We start from the raw sequence: 18,398 nt of genomic DNA, 5'->3' as shown, positions 1-18,398 counted from the left end.
TCAAGTAAGTGAGTGTGGCCGGGGCCCCCTACAACTCTCCCCCGTCCCCCCCTGATGGCTGCCCTGCTTGGGGGTGCCAAATGTTAGGCACCTCCAAGTGATTGTATTGACTTACCTGAAACCCCAAGCCAGTTCCTATCAGCAGAAAACTGCACCAGCCCGGGTTATACCAGTGAGCACCATGGAGTGTTCTTCTTCCGGCTTCTTCTTTCTTGGTTTATGCTTTAACTTTAACTAAAAAGTCGGCTATTTTGTTCAACTACGCATGCGTTTGCCCCAGGAAATTTGAAGAGGAAGACTGAAGAGGATGGCTCCGTGGTGCTCACAGGTATAACCCCAGGCAGTTTTCTGCTGATAGGAGCACCGGCCCAGGGTGTCAGGTAAGTAAATACAATCACTTGGGGTGCCTAACATTTGGCACCCCCAAGTGCACAAAGCCTTTCCTTCTCCTTTAAAGCACATTGCTCACACACTGGCAATAACGGACCAGCTTCACTTGATTGCCCTATACCGAGCCTATTTTCCCAGGGGTAATTCGTACAACTCTATCAACATCTTTGCACAATGGTCCCACCCCAGAGGATTCCAAACAACCAATCGGATTTGACTGTGTAGTGAAAACAAGGGACGTTTTGAGACAGAAGAATATTTTATTATGAAATAAAACTATACAAAGAAAAAAACACATCATGAGAATCTAATAAGTGTTACAAGTTCAGTAGTGACACATTTTAGGCACATGACAGTAATATTATGAAAGCCTTACATTTTATTTTCAAGCAACATGGACATTCATAGTATCAGTTAATTAGGCTGTTCCTGCGGCAGAGAAGCTTTCAAAGCTTAGTATCATTGGCAATAAACACTTGGCTCCTGCAAAATAACAGCAAATCTAGAGAGTTTGAAACTCGTGACTTTTGGCCCTACCAAATATTGCTTTTTCTTGCAATAAGGGTAAACTTGGTCTCTGGCATTGTAGTCATTGGGCATGTAGCTGGATTAAGACAAATTAGGAATTACTCAAAAAATTTTATTTTCAAGGATAAAAACACTATTTGCCATTTGGTTTGTATAGTTAAACTCTGCTCATACAGTATTATCCATTAATGTGAATCCTAAAGATTTCATCTTGGAAGACAAACCTAAAAAAAAAGCCCTACCAAACCTGTAGGAAGTCTTTTAGATAAGGAACATGGGAACCAACACAGAAATACAGACCAGGCAGTCTTTTAGGGAAGAGTATGCTATACAATGGATATGGGATATCCTTCATCTAAATGGTTTCCAGATGCCCTCGCATGTAGCAAATACATTTAGGGATATCATAAATAAGGGTTGTAGATATCCAGTCGACAGCCCTCCAGAGACTCTTCATGGAGTTCAAGTCCATATTCACAGCCAAGGGATTCTGGGATATGTAGTTCATGAAAGCAAAAGGCCGCCAATGGCAAGGTTTAGAAGGTTTTTTTGCAGAAACAGTCTTGAGCACATACAGCACAATATAAAGGCACATATAGGAGACGGTATATTTTGAGGCCCTATCTGGAACAGTTTATTGAGTCAGTCTATAGGTTCAAATGTATTTGCCATCCAGACAGCTAATCTGTAGCCCTTCCACTATTATTGAACTACACTTCCCAGCATCCTCCAGCAACACGCCCCATGTTAGTACATGGTTGTAGTACTGGAGAATGGCCATCCCTGATATAAGGGGCTACATAAATTGCAGTGCCACTTAAACCATTTGGAAAGTACACATTATGGAATAGGCAAATCTTAAAGGCAATGTAAACCCACAAAGCAGCTTTTTTTTTTTTTTTTTACATTTTTAGACTATAATGAATTTGAAAGAGTGCCACCTGCTGGTCATTTAGAACAACTGCCTACAGTTGGTTGAAAATGACAGGTAATTGTGAGAAAAAGAATGCCTTGTGATGTTGCTCTGATTAAAACCATAGAATAGTGGTCTAAGCAAAGCAACGTCACAGGTTTCTTTTCTCGCTATACAAATGACCAGTTGTCTTGTAACAGTTAAACTGCTAATATCTTGAAAACTATACAAAAAAGCGTTCATTTCAAAAATGTTTAGAAATGAGCAAGATTACATTTGTTATGATTGAAGGGTTAACCCCACAACTGGAAGAAGCTATATATTGGTTGCTGTGACACCACACTGTCATGCCTATGTGGCAGTTTAGGCATGGAGTCTACAGACAATTACAGAGCCAAAGAGCAGCCAGGTTTAACACAGATTCCTGATTATGTTAGAAGCCTCAATGCAAGCCAGAGCTCAGCAGTCTGTTAAACGGAAGTGAAAGGATCAGTGAATCAGTTCCAAACATATCCTTCTAATAAGGCACAAAAATAAAGACATTTGCCTAACAAAAACATATTATACAATCTCATTATCAAAATGTATATACACTTTTACTCTTTAATCTTATTGCAATATTTTGCAGATTTTCGTTCCTACAATAAAGGCACATAATGTCATCAGTAAAGCACAAACATCAAGGACTGTTCCCTTTTCAAAATCAAGTGCTTTAAACAAAGTCTATAAAATACCTGGTTACTTAAAGCCAAAACTGTAGGTTTTTCAACCTTGGTGTTAGAAATAAACAAAACAAATTATTTTTACATAGTAACTTCACCTAGGGTTGCGAAGCTTTTCCTGCCAACTGCTGGACTACAATTCCCAGAATCCTCCCAAGGAAACAAATGCTGGCAGATGTAGTTCGACAACAAGTGGAGAGTGGCAACTTAGACGTCTCTATGGTAGATTGCGACAAAAATCTGCGGAATTTCTTCCCTGAGATAGATGTCCGGGCAGGCTGCAGGACAATATATATCAAACTGCTACTGTCACATAAGGCAGCAGTGTTGTCAAGAGGTGGCCTTTAGTAAATCTCAACACGAGGATAATGTAACAAGCATACGCTAGAGCACAAAAGCAGAGATTAGCATGCGTCAGCGTTTCAGACAAACTAGTTCCAAGAGGTGTAACCAGCAACTTATAAAAAGACACGGAGTTAATAGGAAGGATCAGTTTTATTTTGAGCAACTTCTTGAGTAAAAATAAAAAAAATAAAAAAAAAATCTTACAAAAAATATAAACAGACCCAGGAGGGGTCCAAAAAAACCTATTGTTTAAGCAGAAAAAAAATTGGCATTAAAAAAAAAATTTTTTTTGCTCCAGCAGAAAAATGTTTTTAACAGTAGTTCTAAAATAAATGCTTTATTTTTTTTTTTAAATATTTATATATTTTAATTATTTCATATTTAGGTTTGTTTTTACTACTGCTGCTACACTTTCTCCAGCAAAAGCAATGTGCACCGATCCAACGGAAGGCACGTTTGCCGCAAGTCTATTGTATAAATAGAAAGTCTCTTGGATTCCCCTAGAAGGCTTAGGGTAGGATGGATGTTCTTTGACTTGGTTTTGGGGAGGGAGGTATGAGAGTAAGATGTCCGACTAGCTTGCTAGCATCCAGTCAAACCCATTCCAAGGGCTGCTGGACCAATCAAAGATCGCCTGCAGCTTCAGGCAGAGAGTGATATTGAAGGTGCCAATCAGGCGAGTAGTTTGCGGTGTTCATTTGGCGGATTATATAATCATGGAGGGGACCAAGGCATCCCGGTTTGGCAAGCAATACATATGTATCCTGAATTCATAAGCCTGTTATGAAAAACAAAAAACAAGACTTACTTTTTCTAGAACACAAACCTGATAAATTGAATTTCAAAATATACATGTATTTACTAAAATAGGCTAAAAAGCCTAATTGTACCTTACCTTCTCTTCAAACACTGGCACGCTGAGCACCTTTAAATACAAACCCATTCTTTGGGGTGAGTGAGCAGTGCCCGTGCCTGGTCATTCACTGGCAAAAGTCCATCTTCTGGAGAGTACTAGAACGAGAGGGGTGAATGTATAAATGTAGGGCGTCCCACAGGCAAACATATGGGTTCTAGGGGATAATCAATAACATGGCACAATGATGAAGGCTTAAAGCTGAATTTGAGAGGTGAGAATTATAGTTAAGCTTAACCAGGGTCGGACTGGGCCAGCGGGACACCAGGAGAAAACCTGGTGGACCCTGACCCCCTAACTGTCCACCTCCTCAAAGTTTAAAGAAGGACTGAGGTAAGCTGGAGACAAAGTAGCGCAATGTTACAATTATAAAATTGTTAAAATATTAAAGGAGACCTAAACTCTTAAAATGAATATGGCTAGCAATGCTATATTTTATATATTGAAGACGGGGACCTATTGGGCACAGATTTTCCCTGTGCTTCTTTAGTTAAGCTTTAATTCTTTAATACTGGCAACATTTTTTTTTACATAAAATACATTATTAAAGAAAGCACAACCACAATCATTAAAATTTGATGGACATATAATCATAGGTGGAGGGTAGGCCAAGACTAATGTTACTTCAACAGTTTTCTTCACCAGCGATTTTCCAGTGGCATAGAAACAGCTGATGGCCAATGCCTTTTCAATCCATTTATTGCAGCAGAAAAAAAAACAGTGCTGGTTTTTTTTCTGCTGCAATAAAATGGATTGAAAAGGCATTGGCCATAGGTGTGCTCCTTCCATACAACGTTTCTGGATACTATTTGGTTTCTGAAGCAGCCAGGAAGTGTACGCACTCTTGAAAATCAAGTTAGTGGTGTGCTGAGGAATTTTGTACAGAAACAGCTGATTCAGCCCCATATGTAACTATTCATGTAGGTGTTAGCTGAAACTCACACAGGTTTGAAAGCATGATCTGGTCATAATGGTCCCATAATGACTGCATCACATCTGCATACTTTTTTTCAGTTTCAGCCAACACCTACTTGAGTAGTTCGATGGAACTGCCATTGACCATTATGTTTTGTGCCAGTACCCATTGCAATAACTCCTTCCAAAACCACTTATCCAGGATGAGTTCAGATGCAATGCAAGTTGCACAGAGGAGGGTGAGCAACTGCTTTTTCTCTTGGCCCTGATCCCCAGCACAAACAGCCATCCTGGGTGAAGCTCAGTTACACCTACCCCCTAACTGTGCTGGGCTCATAAGCTTCCCCAAAATCTCATGATCTCATGGTAGGGATTTTTTTGTCTAAAGACACTAGTCAGCAGCCCCCCAAGACAAGCTCAAATAGATACATTGGTGAGAAACGATTTTAAATATTTTTTCTTTTAATTTTTTAGGCAAACAGGTTTGGGGAGGCTTATCTCTCCAAGCCTTAATGAAAATCTGCCTATGCATATTATTGCATAGACAGATGAAAACAGGAAAGCTCCAGCCACACTGATTCTGGGCCATTCCAAAGCATGAATCAGTCAGCCCACTCTGCTGTTGGTCCTCCAAACAATGTAATGAAAGAGTACACAAAGTAACGTACCTGATAGCCTTGGAAGAAGTTAAGAATCTCTTTTACACCAGAATTGTATGCCAGCCCCTGCATGCGTACCATGGCACCTGTATTGTGAGGGGGCATACTGCTGACACCGGCAGACGCTGGGAAGAACCCAAGACTACTTGGAGATCCTGGAGGGCTGAATAGGGAATAGTATGAAGAAGAATAATAAGAGGAAGGGAACAAAAGTAAACATTGAAGTGTGTGTGCTAACTGGTATGCTTTCTAAGCAAGTTCCTTTGCATTTGCAAAGGAGGAGATGCATAGTGCCCCAAAGCACAAAAAAAAATTCCTTTACATGTATTATTTACATTAGCCTTTTAGTTCTGCTTCTTTGCAAACTGGTGGAGCAACACAGAGAAAAGGGAATGTCAACAATGCCAGGATAAATATAAAAACAGATTACCAGGAAGAAGATTGCCATTCCCACCCACTTACTGTAATTATTTCTTTCTAAGGAAGACCTAGAACTAGCAAACATGTCGATACGTGATCACACAGCCAAGGGGTCCTGTGTGTACAAAAGTAATTCTGAGCAGAGAACTTACACCCCATAGCAATCTACGTAGCCAGCTGCAAAGCACAGAAGGCTCCTATCAACGATAAATAATGTAGAGGGTCGCCTGCATTCTAACACCTAGAAAATACACGGAGTGTGGTGGCACGGTCTAACGCTCTCAGTTTATAGGAATGAGATATTTTAGCTTCTCAACAGCTGCTCAGAGCCCACTGAGTATGCGAATGTCAGACACTTTCCAAGATGGTGACCCCCTGTGACAAGTTTGAAGTCCTGGATCATTGCTGCTTTTGACAAGCTGAAACTTTAGGCTGGTGCAATACGACCAGTATATAAAATACTGCGTTTTTAGCCACTCATTTTTAGGGTTTAGTTCTCCTTTGACACAGGCGACATACTTCAATGTTGTTGGGTGGCTGCAATTCTGAGGAAGAAACTTGACTTTGTACGCAGTTATTTTAACTGCAGGGCAACTATGTGGCAGGTCAGAGCATTTCTGCTCATTTAATGTGAAGATTTAGTGTTGATCACTCAGCCTTAACAGCTTATTGTCAATCCTTGCTCTTGAATTTAAATTTACTCTTTAAAAGGAAAACATGCCTGTGTCTTCCACTGAACCTTGGCTCCCTTCTTTACTTCTGTACAGCTGCTCCTTGCCATGGTTTACTTGTTTTTTTACTGCTCATTAAAACAGAATTTCCAGTCGCATTATGCAAGGATTCACAGCAGGCCAGACTTTTGGGCTAGCCTGGGCTCCCTGACCTAAACACAAGTCCGTTAACCAGTCATGGAATCCTGGCTGACAAATAGATTATGGCTGGGACAGTCCTAAAATCTACCTCCACTAAATCAAAGCCTATTGACCAAATACAGGAGGTGGGTGGATAAATTAGATTGGTGATCCCTACAGGCCCCTCTCAACCCCCCAGCACTGAGAATCATTCTAAATGGTCAGGACCGCACAATTCTACATTGACATTGCCTCCCACCATCACTGCACATTTTTCGCCCAGCCCCATGCTTACCTTGGATAATATGCTGTGTAGTTCATAAAGAGCTGAGCACCTGCGGGATAGTAGGCGGCAGATGGTTGCAAACTGCGAGGGTTCAGGAGCAACGAGGGCTGATAAAGAGCTGCAGCTTCTGTAGGAATAACAGCGGTCTGGGCTGGGAACGTGTAAGATGGAGGTGAAAGACCTAAGAGAGAGAAATACTGTTAGAAAGGACTGATATGGTACAACCAATACAAAATACAATGCAATATAGCTAAGCTGGGGAGGGGTGACGAGGGCAACATTTTTGTAGCTGTGCCTTCCATATGTTGTTGTTATACTAGATACTGGAGTTGTAGTGCAGTGGTTGTGCATGCTTGTTTCAGTGTTGCAAGAACTTCTTTAGCCCCAGTTGTTTCAAAACATCATACCACATTATTCTACTAGTTCTGCAACATTGAGAACCAAACCTCAGCAGAGTGTTTTATTATGGGCACCTTTAAAGCCCCACATTGCAGATACTGAACAAGACTGCTCCATTTGTAGGCCTGTTTTACTACACCTCTATAAACAGAAATGGAAACATTCTGCATACGTTTCCAAAATTTCAGTTTAGGCGTCATATAAATTATAATGAAATTTAATACCCCACATTCTCTCTCACTAAACCTTTCCTAGTTTCCCCTCCTGGCTGCTGGGGGTTTGGCTCCCTTAGTCCATTTTCATTGTCCAGTGTTACTAAGGACTCCGCAAATCCTAGATTACCAAAGCCAAACTCTTATTGTTTCATTTACATACAATACAGGGTGTTGTTTAACTGAAGAACTCACAAAACAGCACGTGCTACATGTTGTGGACATCAAGGGGCGTTTTTTTTGCCTGAGTTGTATTTTTCGATTTTACATTTTAAAGGGGGGCTGGAATTAATTAAATGCTAGTGATTACTAAAGGAAAAATGCAAATTCTTGCCTGGTTCTTTTACCAATGGCACTGAACCCAACCCAGCCTGAAATTTACATTATTGGTCAGCCTACACACATTTCAGCCCATGCAGTAGCAAAGTGCAGGATACGATTATCCATATGAACCTCTGCTTGCATTGGATAGCTACTCAAGGTCTGTGATTATACAGCAACTCCTTTATTGTATATTGCAACATCATAGTTATCCAATATTCTTGGCAAGATATAACTTCAAATAGTTTCTATGTAAGAACCTTATTCACCATTGATTGTTTATCAAACACAAATCCCAGCCCTAGGGGTATCATGCACACATACAAGACAGAGGGAGAATAGAAAACTCCATACACAGACAGTGTGTGAATCAAACTCAGGGCCTAATAGTTTAGGTTTTCTCTATGTATTGCTGCTCCTACTAAGATTGTATGGTACAGAACTCCCAAAATAATAAAAGGGGAGGGGGCAGACATCAGAGGAAAATGAAATATATAAGCTTCAAATTACGTCAAGGGATTGTATGGAACACACGTTTTGTAACAAAAAAATGAGGAAAGCACACTCTGTAAATAAATAAAAACGAATTTTATTACATGCTAGTTAACCCACATGGCAACAGCATGTCGCACTACGCGTTTCGACCTATAAAGGTCTTCATCAGGGGCACAAAAATAAAAAAAAAAACCCTGCAAAGCAGCACAGCTCCCAGTAGAGGCCAAGACTCCCAGCTGGCAATGGAGGGGCATCCTAGAATACACTGCAGCCACAAGCAAATATCTAGGTATCTGTCAAACCCTGTTCTCCATTCTAAGCAGACACTACTTCTAACAGTGATAAACTGCACCCAAAAGTGGATTTATTTTGTTAACCTGTGACGCCGTAATCTTGGATGCTACATCCTTGTCTTAAATTTTTTTTTAACATGTATGTGGCTTTTAAGCCATACATAGAGTCATACAGACATACATACAGAGCCCATAAACCTTCTCTGAAAAAGCAAAAAATGATGGCTTGATAATGATTCCGAGGAGTGCTGCTAATGGGCATTTAGGCAGCAGCTATAAAGCTAGTGCAGACCCACAGATCACAGAAGAGTAGCCTTCACATGCCAATGAAAACGCCTCCATAAAAATGAAGCTGCAGCAGCCTTCTGTATTTTGCCTGGTGTATAAACACACCTGGAGTTTTCTGGATAATAGATATCTCTAATCTGGACCTTCATACCTTAAGTCTACTAGAAAATCATGTTAACCTTAAAGGGCATGTAAAGTCTAAAATAGAATAAGGCTAGAAATGCTGTATTTTGTATACTAAATATAAACATGTACTTACTGCACCACAAGCCTAATCAAACAAATAATTTATGCTTTCAAAGTTGGCTACAGGGGGTCACCATCTTGTAACTTTGTTAAACATCTTTGCAAGACTAAGACTGTGCACATGCTCAGTGTGGTCTGGGCTGCTTAGGGATCGTCATAAACAAAGCTGCTTGAGTTCTGCATGGCTGGGAAGTAAGGCGGGGGCTCCCCCTGCTGTTCATAAGTATGATTGTTTCCCTGCTCAGCAGTTAGGGACCATCTGACAATTCCTATCCACAGCAGTAAATGAAGGGAGAATTTCACTGCATACAGTCAGGTTTCTTATAAAAACGGTACACATTTTTTGAATTAAAATATATTGGAGCTCATAGGTTTCTTTTTCATTAAAGAAAGTAAAAATTGGATTTTATTTTTTTTGCCTTTACATGCCCTTTAAATAAACCCAATTGGCTGGTTTTACTTCCAATAAGCATTAATTATATATCTTTGTTAGAATCAAGTACAAGATACGGTTTATTACTCCAGAGAATAAGGGAATACTTTTAAAAAAAATTTGGATTATTAGGATAAAATGGAGTCTATGGGAGATGGTCTTTCCATAATTCAGAGCTTTCCAGATAATGGATCCCATATTTTTTTTTTTTTATCTATATGTATGTTTATATGTGTATGTAAATTATACACATACACTATACATACATATACACACATACATACATACATACATACATACATACATACACGCACGTATTTATTTATATTTTATATTGATTCTCAAGTGAAAGCAGTCTCCTACTCTATATAATATTGCTACTTCTGTTTTCATTTATTTAAAATACCTGCAATGGATGTTTTCCCATCATGCATATCATAGCATTTTACACTGCTTTAAGGAACAGTAACACAAAAACATTGAAGTCTTTTCAAGTAATGAAAATATAATGTACGGTTGCCCTGCACTGGCAAAACTGGTTTATTTCCTTCAGAAACTCTATAATAGTTTATATAAACAAGCTGCTGTGTAGTGATGGGGGCAGCTATTGAAAGCTTAAAAAGGAAAAAAGGCTCAGGATACACAGCTGATAACAGATACACTCTGTAGTATACAATGGGATTAATCAGAACTTCTGTTATCTACTGTGTCTCCTGTGCTTGAATGGCTGTCCCCATGACTACACAGGAGCTTGTTTATATAAACTGTAGTAGAGTTTCTGAAGCAAACACTCCAGTTTTACCTGTGCTGGGCACCAGTACACTAAATTGTTATTCCTTTAAAATATTTTCATTTTTGGTGGTACTGTTCTTTTAAAAGGAAAGTGTCCGTATTTTATTGCATTTAAGGGCACTCTGTATCTACACATCTGCTTTTATTCAAGTGATAGCTACTATATCCTTGTTCCAGCCAAACAATATGCCATAGCTAACAGCACAGACATTATGGGAAATAAGGGAACAGTGGCGATGCATATTGTATTATGAAAAAAAAAAAAGTGCGTGTGTATCTCTCTCTCTATATCTACCGGTATATGATATTTATACAGGATATACTAGAGCCTTACCTCTGACTGATCTCATTTGTCTACCCCACTTATACAGCAGCATTTCAAGCCAGAGCAGATTAACATCTCTTTTGTGACATTCTATTCTATGCTTGGCTTTGCCACTTCACATAAATCACATAACAAGAGGCAAGTAAAGACACCAAACGAAAATCACCAGTAAACGCAAACGTGTTATCCCCCATATTAGTCTTGGCTCATTGTTAGCATAGGAAAACAACAATAGTTGTGAGTCCCTCCAAAAATCAGTCACAGATAGTAAAAAGTACAAAATGTTTATTAGGACATAGTAGACAGCAGCCTAATGCATTTCATGCCTGTTGGGGCACTTACTGATACAGATTTTTGGAGGGACTCACAACTATTGTTGTTTTACTATGGATTTGCACCTGTGGACTGTGAGTATATCCTCATTTTATTCTTTTTTGCAACTATTTACTGTGGTAGTGCCCACATTGTCCTTTGGCACCTACACTTTTTGTTTTTGTTATTTTTCATTATTAACATATACACATTGATGAATTTTACAGAATAGTCACTTTTCGCTTTCTCTCTTCAAACGGCCCATTCCACACAGAAAAATAAAGGAATTAAAGCAGAAATAATATTCACTGCTGTTTAAATAGAGAGCGGCAGTAGACTGCTTCCCTCCAGGGTCTCACCTTGATTAAGCCTCTGCTGGATTTTCCTCAAAAATCTCAAACTTTGGGCGAATTCTCATGGATTTTAACATAGCCTCAGGTTGCAAGCCTTGTGGGCCAGTTCCTCCATTGATTACTAAATCTCTGTGGGATAGTCGCAATATCCATTTAAAGCGGATTACGATATGTGCTACGTTCCCGACATACCACAGGCCAGATGCTACCCGTGCCCCCACACAGTATGTATGCCACAGTCTGAGTGTCTCCTCATTAGTGTGAGTGATTGCATGCACCTCATACCATCTACATTTTAGCCTGCCCAAAGCTCAAGAACCTTTGTCTTACAAACTCTAAACCACCATAACAGTGCTGTTTACACCCTAGTTGCGTTTATGCAATTATCAGGACATTGATTGGCATAGAAGACCCTACACATTAAAAGAAGTGTGCATAGAACATGGAATACGCTACATACTAATACAGGATTGCTGCGCAAAAAAAGTAATCATGTGCACGCTGTAAGGTGCAGTCCCGCAAACATCCATAAAAGAGTAGGTTGAGCCAGCCATTGCTAAGCATCTCCCAGCATACACTCCCATTTACGTAGGCATTTGTAGTTCAGCAACAGCTGGTGTTTCAGAGCTTAGACAACCCTGCTCTAGAACTAAAATGGCTTCTTAGGTTGTTTGTGGGCCTTCCAGCTAGCCCACACTAATGGCTTGTGCTTCAACGTCATCCAAAATGGCAGCTTAGAGCACATAATAATCTTTTTTTGGATGGAAAGAGGAGATACAGGAGTATGAGGGATGGTTAATAACATTTTACTCAGCCATTGCATCGCAAGTAAGTCGCTTATTAAACAAAGCCCCTTGGAACATAAGTGGAGATGTTTGCGGAGTGGGACTGCACCGTTAGCTGTACCTGGCAGCAGTGCCCGGTTAAGAAATAATGAGTGTAATTAGGCAGCCGAAAGAAATCATGGATGGTGTCTCTACCATTAACATTATAGGAAGTCCAGCAACCACCCCCCCCCCCCCAAGGAAAATTGGTTCGATGCAGGTCTAATTTTCACCCCCAAAATATCACCCACCAAAACTAATTGTATCTGTTGTTGATTTGTGAAGTTGCTCATAACCAGTGAATCTGTGGAGTAAATTAAAGCCCAGTACCCAAGAGAGAAAGCTGTTCCAGCACCTACCAGCAACAAGCGAAGAGAAGCGGCAAGACCCAAAGCCCAGACTTACATGGTAACTTACATGGCGGCGGGGACAAGCCATTGCGATTTAAAGTTCCCCCCATTAAGACAAAGTTCATTTCCTCTGCTGAACACTGAAACACCTCCACATATCTGTCCTTCATGGTCTTCTTGTGGCACTTCTGTGCTGCCAGATAGGCCCGGTCTGCCGATTTCATCTGTATAAACGAGTCCCCGGATGGGCGGCCCTGGCGACAAAGACACCAATTAGATGTTTATCCATAAACAGGCAACGTGAATTCCAACCACCTAATGGTAGCTTTATCAGTAGTTGGGAAAGAGATATTGGCACACAAGGCATTCAAGTTGCAGGGAGTACCCTGCTTGTTTATTGTGCGGAAATGCAAGCTTAAAGGGCGTGTCCCCGAAACGTTGCATTTCCACACAATAAACAAGCAGGGTAATCCCTGGAACTTGAATTCCTTGTGTGCAGATATCTCCTTCCCATATTGATTGTGAGGTTGCCAGATCCTCTAATATTGTGCACCAGGCTTATCTGATCAAGGGTGTGCGACCGTTCATTTCCTTATGTGAGACCTTTATCAGTAGTTTTAAAGGTTGTAGCATTATAGCATAGGATTACAGGTTGTAGCATTATATTAGGTTTTCTGTCAAGTATACATATTTCCCAAGATGCATGCAATAAGACACAAGCAACAAGAATGTGAAACGGTCTAAGACTCTATAATAAGAGCTCTTTGAAAAACCTCATACACCGTGCCGTGCATACAACAGCACTATACAAGAACAAACGTTAATGTTAACAAATATGTGCAAAGCAGTGACAGTGCCTACAATTTTCCCTACACTACAAGGGTCAAAGACCTGGTATAAAGTGAACATCTAGAACTGTAATTAGTCACATTAATGGGCAGAATTATCAAGGGTTGAATTGAAAATCCAAATTTTCTATTTTTTTATGGTCAAAACAGTCAAATTCGACTAGGGAGTTATTCAAATTCAATTCGAGTTTAAAAAAGAAAAAATTCGATTTTCGAGATTTATCATACTCTGGCCCAGGGGTGTCCAAACTTTTTGCAACGAGGGCCAGATTTGGTGAAGTGAAAATGTGTGGGGGGCCGACCATTCAACCTGACATTCTTTGAACCGTTAACGTTAAACAAGGAATCACGTAGCCGTAATATTTGGGCACATTAGTGAAATGATCTGCCATTTGGTCTATACTGCTGCCTGTGTGCTGAAGGTGTTTGCAATAGACACGTACTGGCGCATAGAGACACGCCACTCTCACATACTTTTTTCGTTTACTGTACTGGCACATCAGTATGTCTGACGGGCCAGTACCTTCAGCCTACCTGCACCTTGAGCCCTAAAGAAGTGAGAGTGGTGCGTCACTACGTTCCAGTAAGTGTCTATTACTAACACCTTCAGCACACAGGCAGCAGTATAGACCAAGTGACAGATCATTTCACTAATTTGCCCAAAAATTACTGCTACAGCTACGTGATTCCTGATCGCACTGTGCTGGGGGGGCCATATTATCATTAATTTCATGAGGAGGGCTGCTGTAAATTTAAAAACGGGCCGCAATTGGCCCCCGGGCCTGACTTTGGACATGCCTGCTCTGGCCCTTTAAGAACTCAAATCCGACTATTCGCCACCTAAAACCTGCCGAATTGCTGTTCAAGTCAACGGGAGAGGTCCAGGGATCAATTTTGAGTTGTTTGCATCCTTCCTGACATTCCAAGTTTATTTTCGTAGAAAAAAAAAAAACTTGGATTGAGTTTTTAAAATTTGAATCGAATTCCATTCAACTTTTCGGGTCGATCCTATTCACCACAGTTTAAAAAAAATTAGATTATAATAAAATTTCGAGTTCGTGGGAGTTTAAAAAATAAATAAACAAAAACTCACATGAATTCGAAATTGGACCCTTGATAAATGTGCCTCTAAATGTATAATTTGCCTGAAGGAATAAAGCTCTAGCAGTGCCACCCATAAAGCTATACCTTCCTCCCAAATTAATTACATCAGTAACATATTGGGATTTGATTTGTTGACATACGTGTAACATTGCAAAACACAGAACATGCAAGCACCAGTTAGCTATAATTGGTCCGGTGCAAGCAAATCTAAAGCTGGTCCATACACATGCCAATACTATGCATGCTGTGTGCGATTAGAATTCTGTGTTTGGTGCCAAAATGACAAGATTCCTAGATGGATATCTGGCTGAGGCTCAGGCAGAAATAATTTGAAAACCCCAAAAAACAACGGTAATGTCTAGTGATGGGCGAATTTATTCGGTTGGCACGAATTTGCTGCGAATTTCCGCGTTTTGCCACCGTGAATTGGCATGAACGTTGCCGTGAACGTTCGACGGCGTCAACAATTTCGATGCCAGCAACAATTTACAACAATTGGATTAAATTGGTGTGCGTCAAATTGTCACCGGCGGTGATTTTGATGCCCGCAAATTGACACCGGCATCAAAACTCGCATTTCGTGAATTTTTCGGCGAAGCAGGACAAATTTGCCCATCACTAGTAATATCTGCGCATGGATATGGTTTGTATAGGCCCCTGTGTGATCCGCGGCTACTAAAGATGGCAAGTCACAGACACAGTAACCTCTGACCAAACTTGACCGCTTTTTAGCCAAAAGTAAGGTGCCAAAATAACCCGCGCTTAGATCACTATCTGGTTGGATCTCAGAGGACTACATGTAGCCATGGATGTGAGCCTCTCCTATCATGTCTGCACAGGCCCCAAGTGATCCATTGCCTGGGTCACATCTGGCCAAGATTTTCTTTCATTTATCAACTTGCCTACCAAGAAGATTTTTCAGCACAGCGTCAGGTGTAAAAAAACAAACAAAGAGCTGCTATGAATGACTTAACTACATGCATGGCCGTTTGATATTCCCATGAGACAATGGGTTCATTTGCAGACTCTCAGTGACCCAAACCACAGAAGGGCATTACCACTGATACAATGATTAGTACATAAAAGAAATGCTGTAATTTTACCTACACGTGACTGGCTTGGTTACATCCGGTATAAACACACCCATACTCTCAGTCTGCCATTTCATCTGTAGTTTTACTACAACAGGGCACTGAAGAACAGCTCAGCTATCTAGAGTAAAGAGTAGGTAACAACACAAACACTCGACTTTATTGCCATAAAATAAATGGGAGGTGCTTAGTTGTAACAACCATGTTATAGCCGTTTCCTTGTGACCTTGGCTAAGGCACCCTCTCCCAGCCTGGCACAGGTATTGCTGTGAGAATGTAAATACTGTGAGGGACCTGGGATTGCTCTACTGTGCGCTTACCCCAAAGATTATTAGACTGCTGTGCATACAGAATACTGCGAATTCTTGTACATTACCCCAAACTCCTTCCAGCAATAACCAACAAGCAAGCTACTCATTTATACAAGCTCTAAGAGCAGAGAGACGCGCTCAGATTCGGGGAGATTAGTCGCCCAGTAACAAGTCTCCTCTTCTTCGGGGCGACTAATCTCCCCAAACTGCCTCCTGTCGGCTAGAATGTAAATCACTGACGAGATGGCAATCGGTGCGCTTTGTTTTCCGAAGTCACCCGAAGTTGCCTCAAGAGGAAACTTAGGAAGACGAATCGCTCAGAATGCCATCCTGCCGGCAGTTTACATTCTAGCTGGCAGGAGGCAGTTCAGGGAGATAAGTCGCCCGAATAAGAGGTGATCGCCGGGCAATTAAATCGCCCCGAATCTCAGTGGGTGTCTCTGCCCTAAAGGAGGCCTAACATATTTGAGCAAGCTTTTGCCATTTCAAAAGAAGAAAACTTTATTCCAAGGTATCATTTGTTCTTTATGCATCATTTACAGTTATTGATCTGTTATCCAGAAAGCCCATCTTCTATAGATTCCATTTTAATCATATAATTAAATTTTTTCAAAATAACCTCCTTTTACTCTGGAATAATTAAAAACATTAGCTGCACGAATCCATATTGCTGGCAACACAATAGCGTTTATTTAATGTTTAAATGATTTGTATCAGAGTTAAAGGGACACTGTCATGGGAAAAATGTTTTTTTTTTTTTTTCAAAACACATCAGTTAATAGTGCTGCTCCAACAGAATTTTGTACGGAAATCAGTTTCTCAAAAGAGCAAACATTTTTTTATATTTAATTTTGAAATCTGACATGGGACTAGAAATAGTCAGTTTCCCAGCTGCCCTCATGTCATGTGACTTGTGCTCTGATAAACTTCAATCACTCTTTACTGCAAGTTGGAGTGATATCACCCCCCTCTCTTCCCCCCCCCAGCAGCCAAACAACAGAACAATGGGAAGGTAACCAGATAGCAGCTCCCTAACACAAGATAACAGCTGCCTGGTAGATCTAAGAACAGCACTCAATAGTAAAATCCAGGTCCCACTGCAACACATTCAGTTACATGGAGTAGGAAAAAAAACAGCCTGTCAGAAAGCAGTTCCATCCTAAAGTGCTGGCAAAATTAGATAATGCCTTATCTGGAAAACCCCAGGTCCTGAGCATTCTGGATAACAGGTTCCATACCTGTACTAGATTTCTCAGAGCTCAATTCTGCTGCTAGCCTACATTTACTGAAAAAAGCTGCTGGATAAAACAAAGAAATCAGGCCAAAACAAAAACCCTCTACTGTACATAGATCTCAACAGTTTAATAGCTCTGAAAAGAAACAGAAGAGCAGGAAAGGAAGATATGGCAAAGTAAGCAGCAGAATATTAATATTTATACTGTAATGCTTCCTTTCTATTATTGGTCATTTATACCAACTTGTACATTACGACAAAGTTTGTTTGTGCGGAATACAATTACCTATACTCTTATATTCGGCTAGTTAAGGGAAACATAGGAAAAATAGGTTAAAATGACCCCCCAGTTCATGGGTAATATTGGGCTAATGATCGGATTATAATGGTTGCTAATGCAGGCTGTCGGGAAGGAGCCATATCACTGGTCCTCACTCAGAAAGGGAAAATCAAAGCTGCCTGAGATTTGGACAGTTTTCAAACTCAGAAGTGACTTGTATTATCCTCATTTTGCATAGCAGGGAGCGTGCGGTTAAACAAATATTAGTGGTTTGCTGAATGTTAGAAACCGTTCCCTTTATAATATCATTATTCCTTCATATCAACTATGGTCTACTCTAGGCCATAGACTGTGAGCGGTATATGTTTTATACTATGTCATAATAAAGATACATCCTTTTGGACTGATAATTTCCCTCATACAGTGATATAATTAAGTGTAAGATGCTCTGATCACCAGGTTTATAGTATAAACCAAGTAACATAGAATCTGTTCCACTTACTTGGTGATTGAGTACCATGTGGACCCCATGTGTCCGGATATCTGCAGAGAACTCTCCCAAAAACTCCAAGATATCCTCAATGCTAGCAGCATAAGGAAGCCCCCGGAGGCGTATGCAGTCCCTCACATTCACTGGAGGAATGAACGGCTGAGGTAGTACAGGAATGATGGGAGGAGTGGGAAGTGGTATAAGAGGCGCAGAGGAATATCTGTTCAGGACCTGTTGAATAAAAGCAGTATGTAACTATGCAGTAGCACCCTAATGTTCTCCTAAAGCCTGCAGCTGCTGCTCATCATACTCCCTTAATTGAAGTGCTTCCTACTCTGTAAATGTCCACTTTTCTGCATTGGAGCTTGTTAAGGTAGTTCAGTTTTAAATTTTGACTGGCCCAATCACATGACATTGCATTTGCATAGGGTATGCTGTGAGTGAAATGCTCAGGG

At 40.5% G+C, this 18,398-nt stretch overlaps 1 protein-coding gene across 4 annotated transcripts in view; it reads right to left on the bottom strand.

Annotated features, from left to right (window-relative positions):
• Window positions 1–630: 630 nt before the first annotated feature.
• The window catches only part of esrp1.S (epithelial splicing regulatory protein 1 S homeolog), a 51,625-nt gene continuing 33,857 nt past the window's right edge, over window positions 631–18,398 (bottom strand). For 2 of the 4 annotated variants that reach the window (XM_018223866.2, XM_018223865.2), the window contains exons 11-16: window positions 17,956–18,174; window positions 12,641–12,839; window positions 6,952–7,123; window positions 5,395–5,548; window positions 3,794–3,909; window positions 631–3,676 (exon numbers count right to left, since the gene is read on the bottom strand). In XM_018223866.2, coding sequence (XP_018079355.1) covers window positions 3,826–3,909; window positions 5,395–5,548; window positions 6,952–7,123; window positions 12,641–12,839; window positions 17,956–18,174 — 828 coding nt within the window. In that variant the 3' untranslated portion in view covers window positions 631–3,676; window positions 3,794–3,825. Of the gene's footprint in view, window positions 3,677–3,793; window positions 3,910–5,394; window positions 5,549–6,951; window positions 7,124–11,417; window positions 11,541–12,640; window positions 12,840–17,955; window positions 18,175–18,398 lie in introns of those variants that run through there. The other 2 variants (XM_018223867.2, XR_001932134.2) reach the window with 2 other exon arrangements.

Source organism: Xenopus laevis, chromosome 6S (genome assembly GCF_017654675.1).
Source record: "Xenopus laevis strain J_2021 chromosome 6S, Xenopus_laevis_v10.1, whole genome shotgun sequence".
NCBI classification, from domain to species: domain Eukaryota; kingdom Metazoa; phylum Chordata; class Amphibia; order Anura; family Pipidae; genus Xenopus; species Xenopus laevis.
This window is presented reverse-complemented; position numbering and strand designations above follow the sequence as displayed.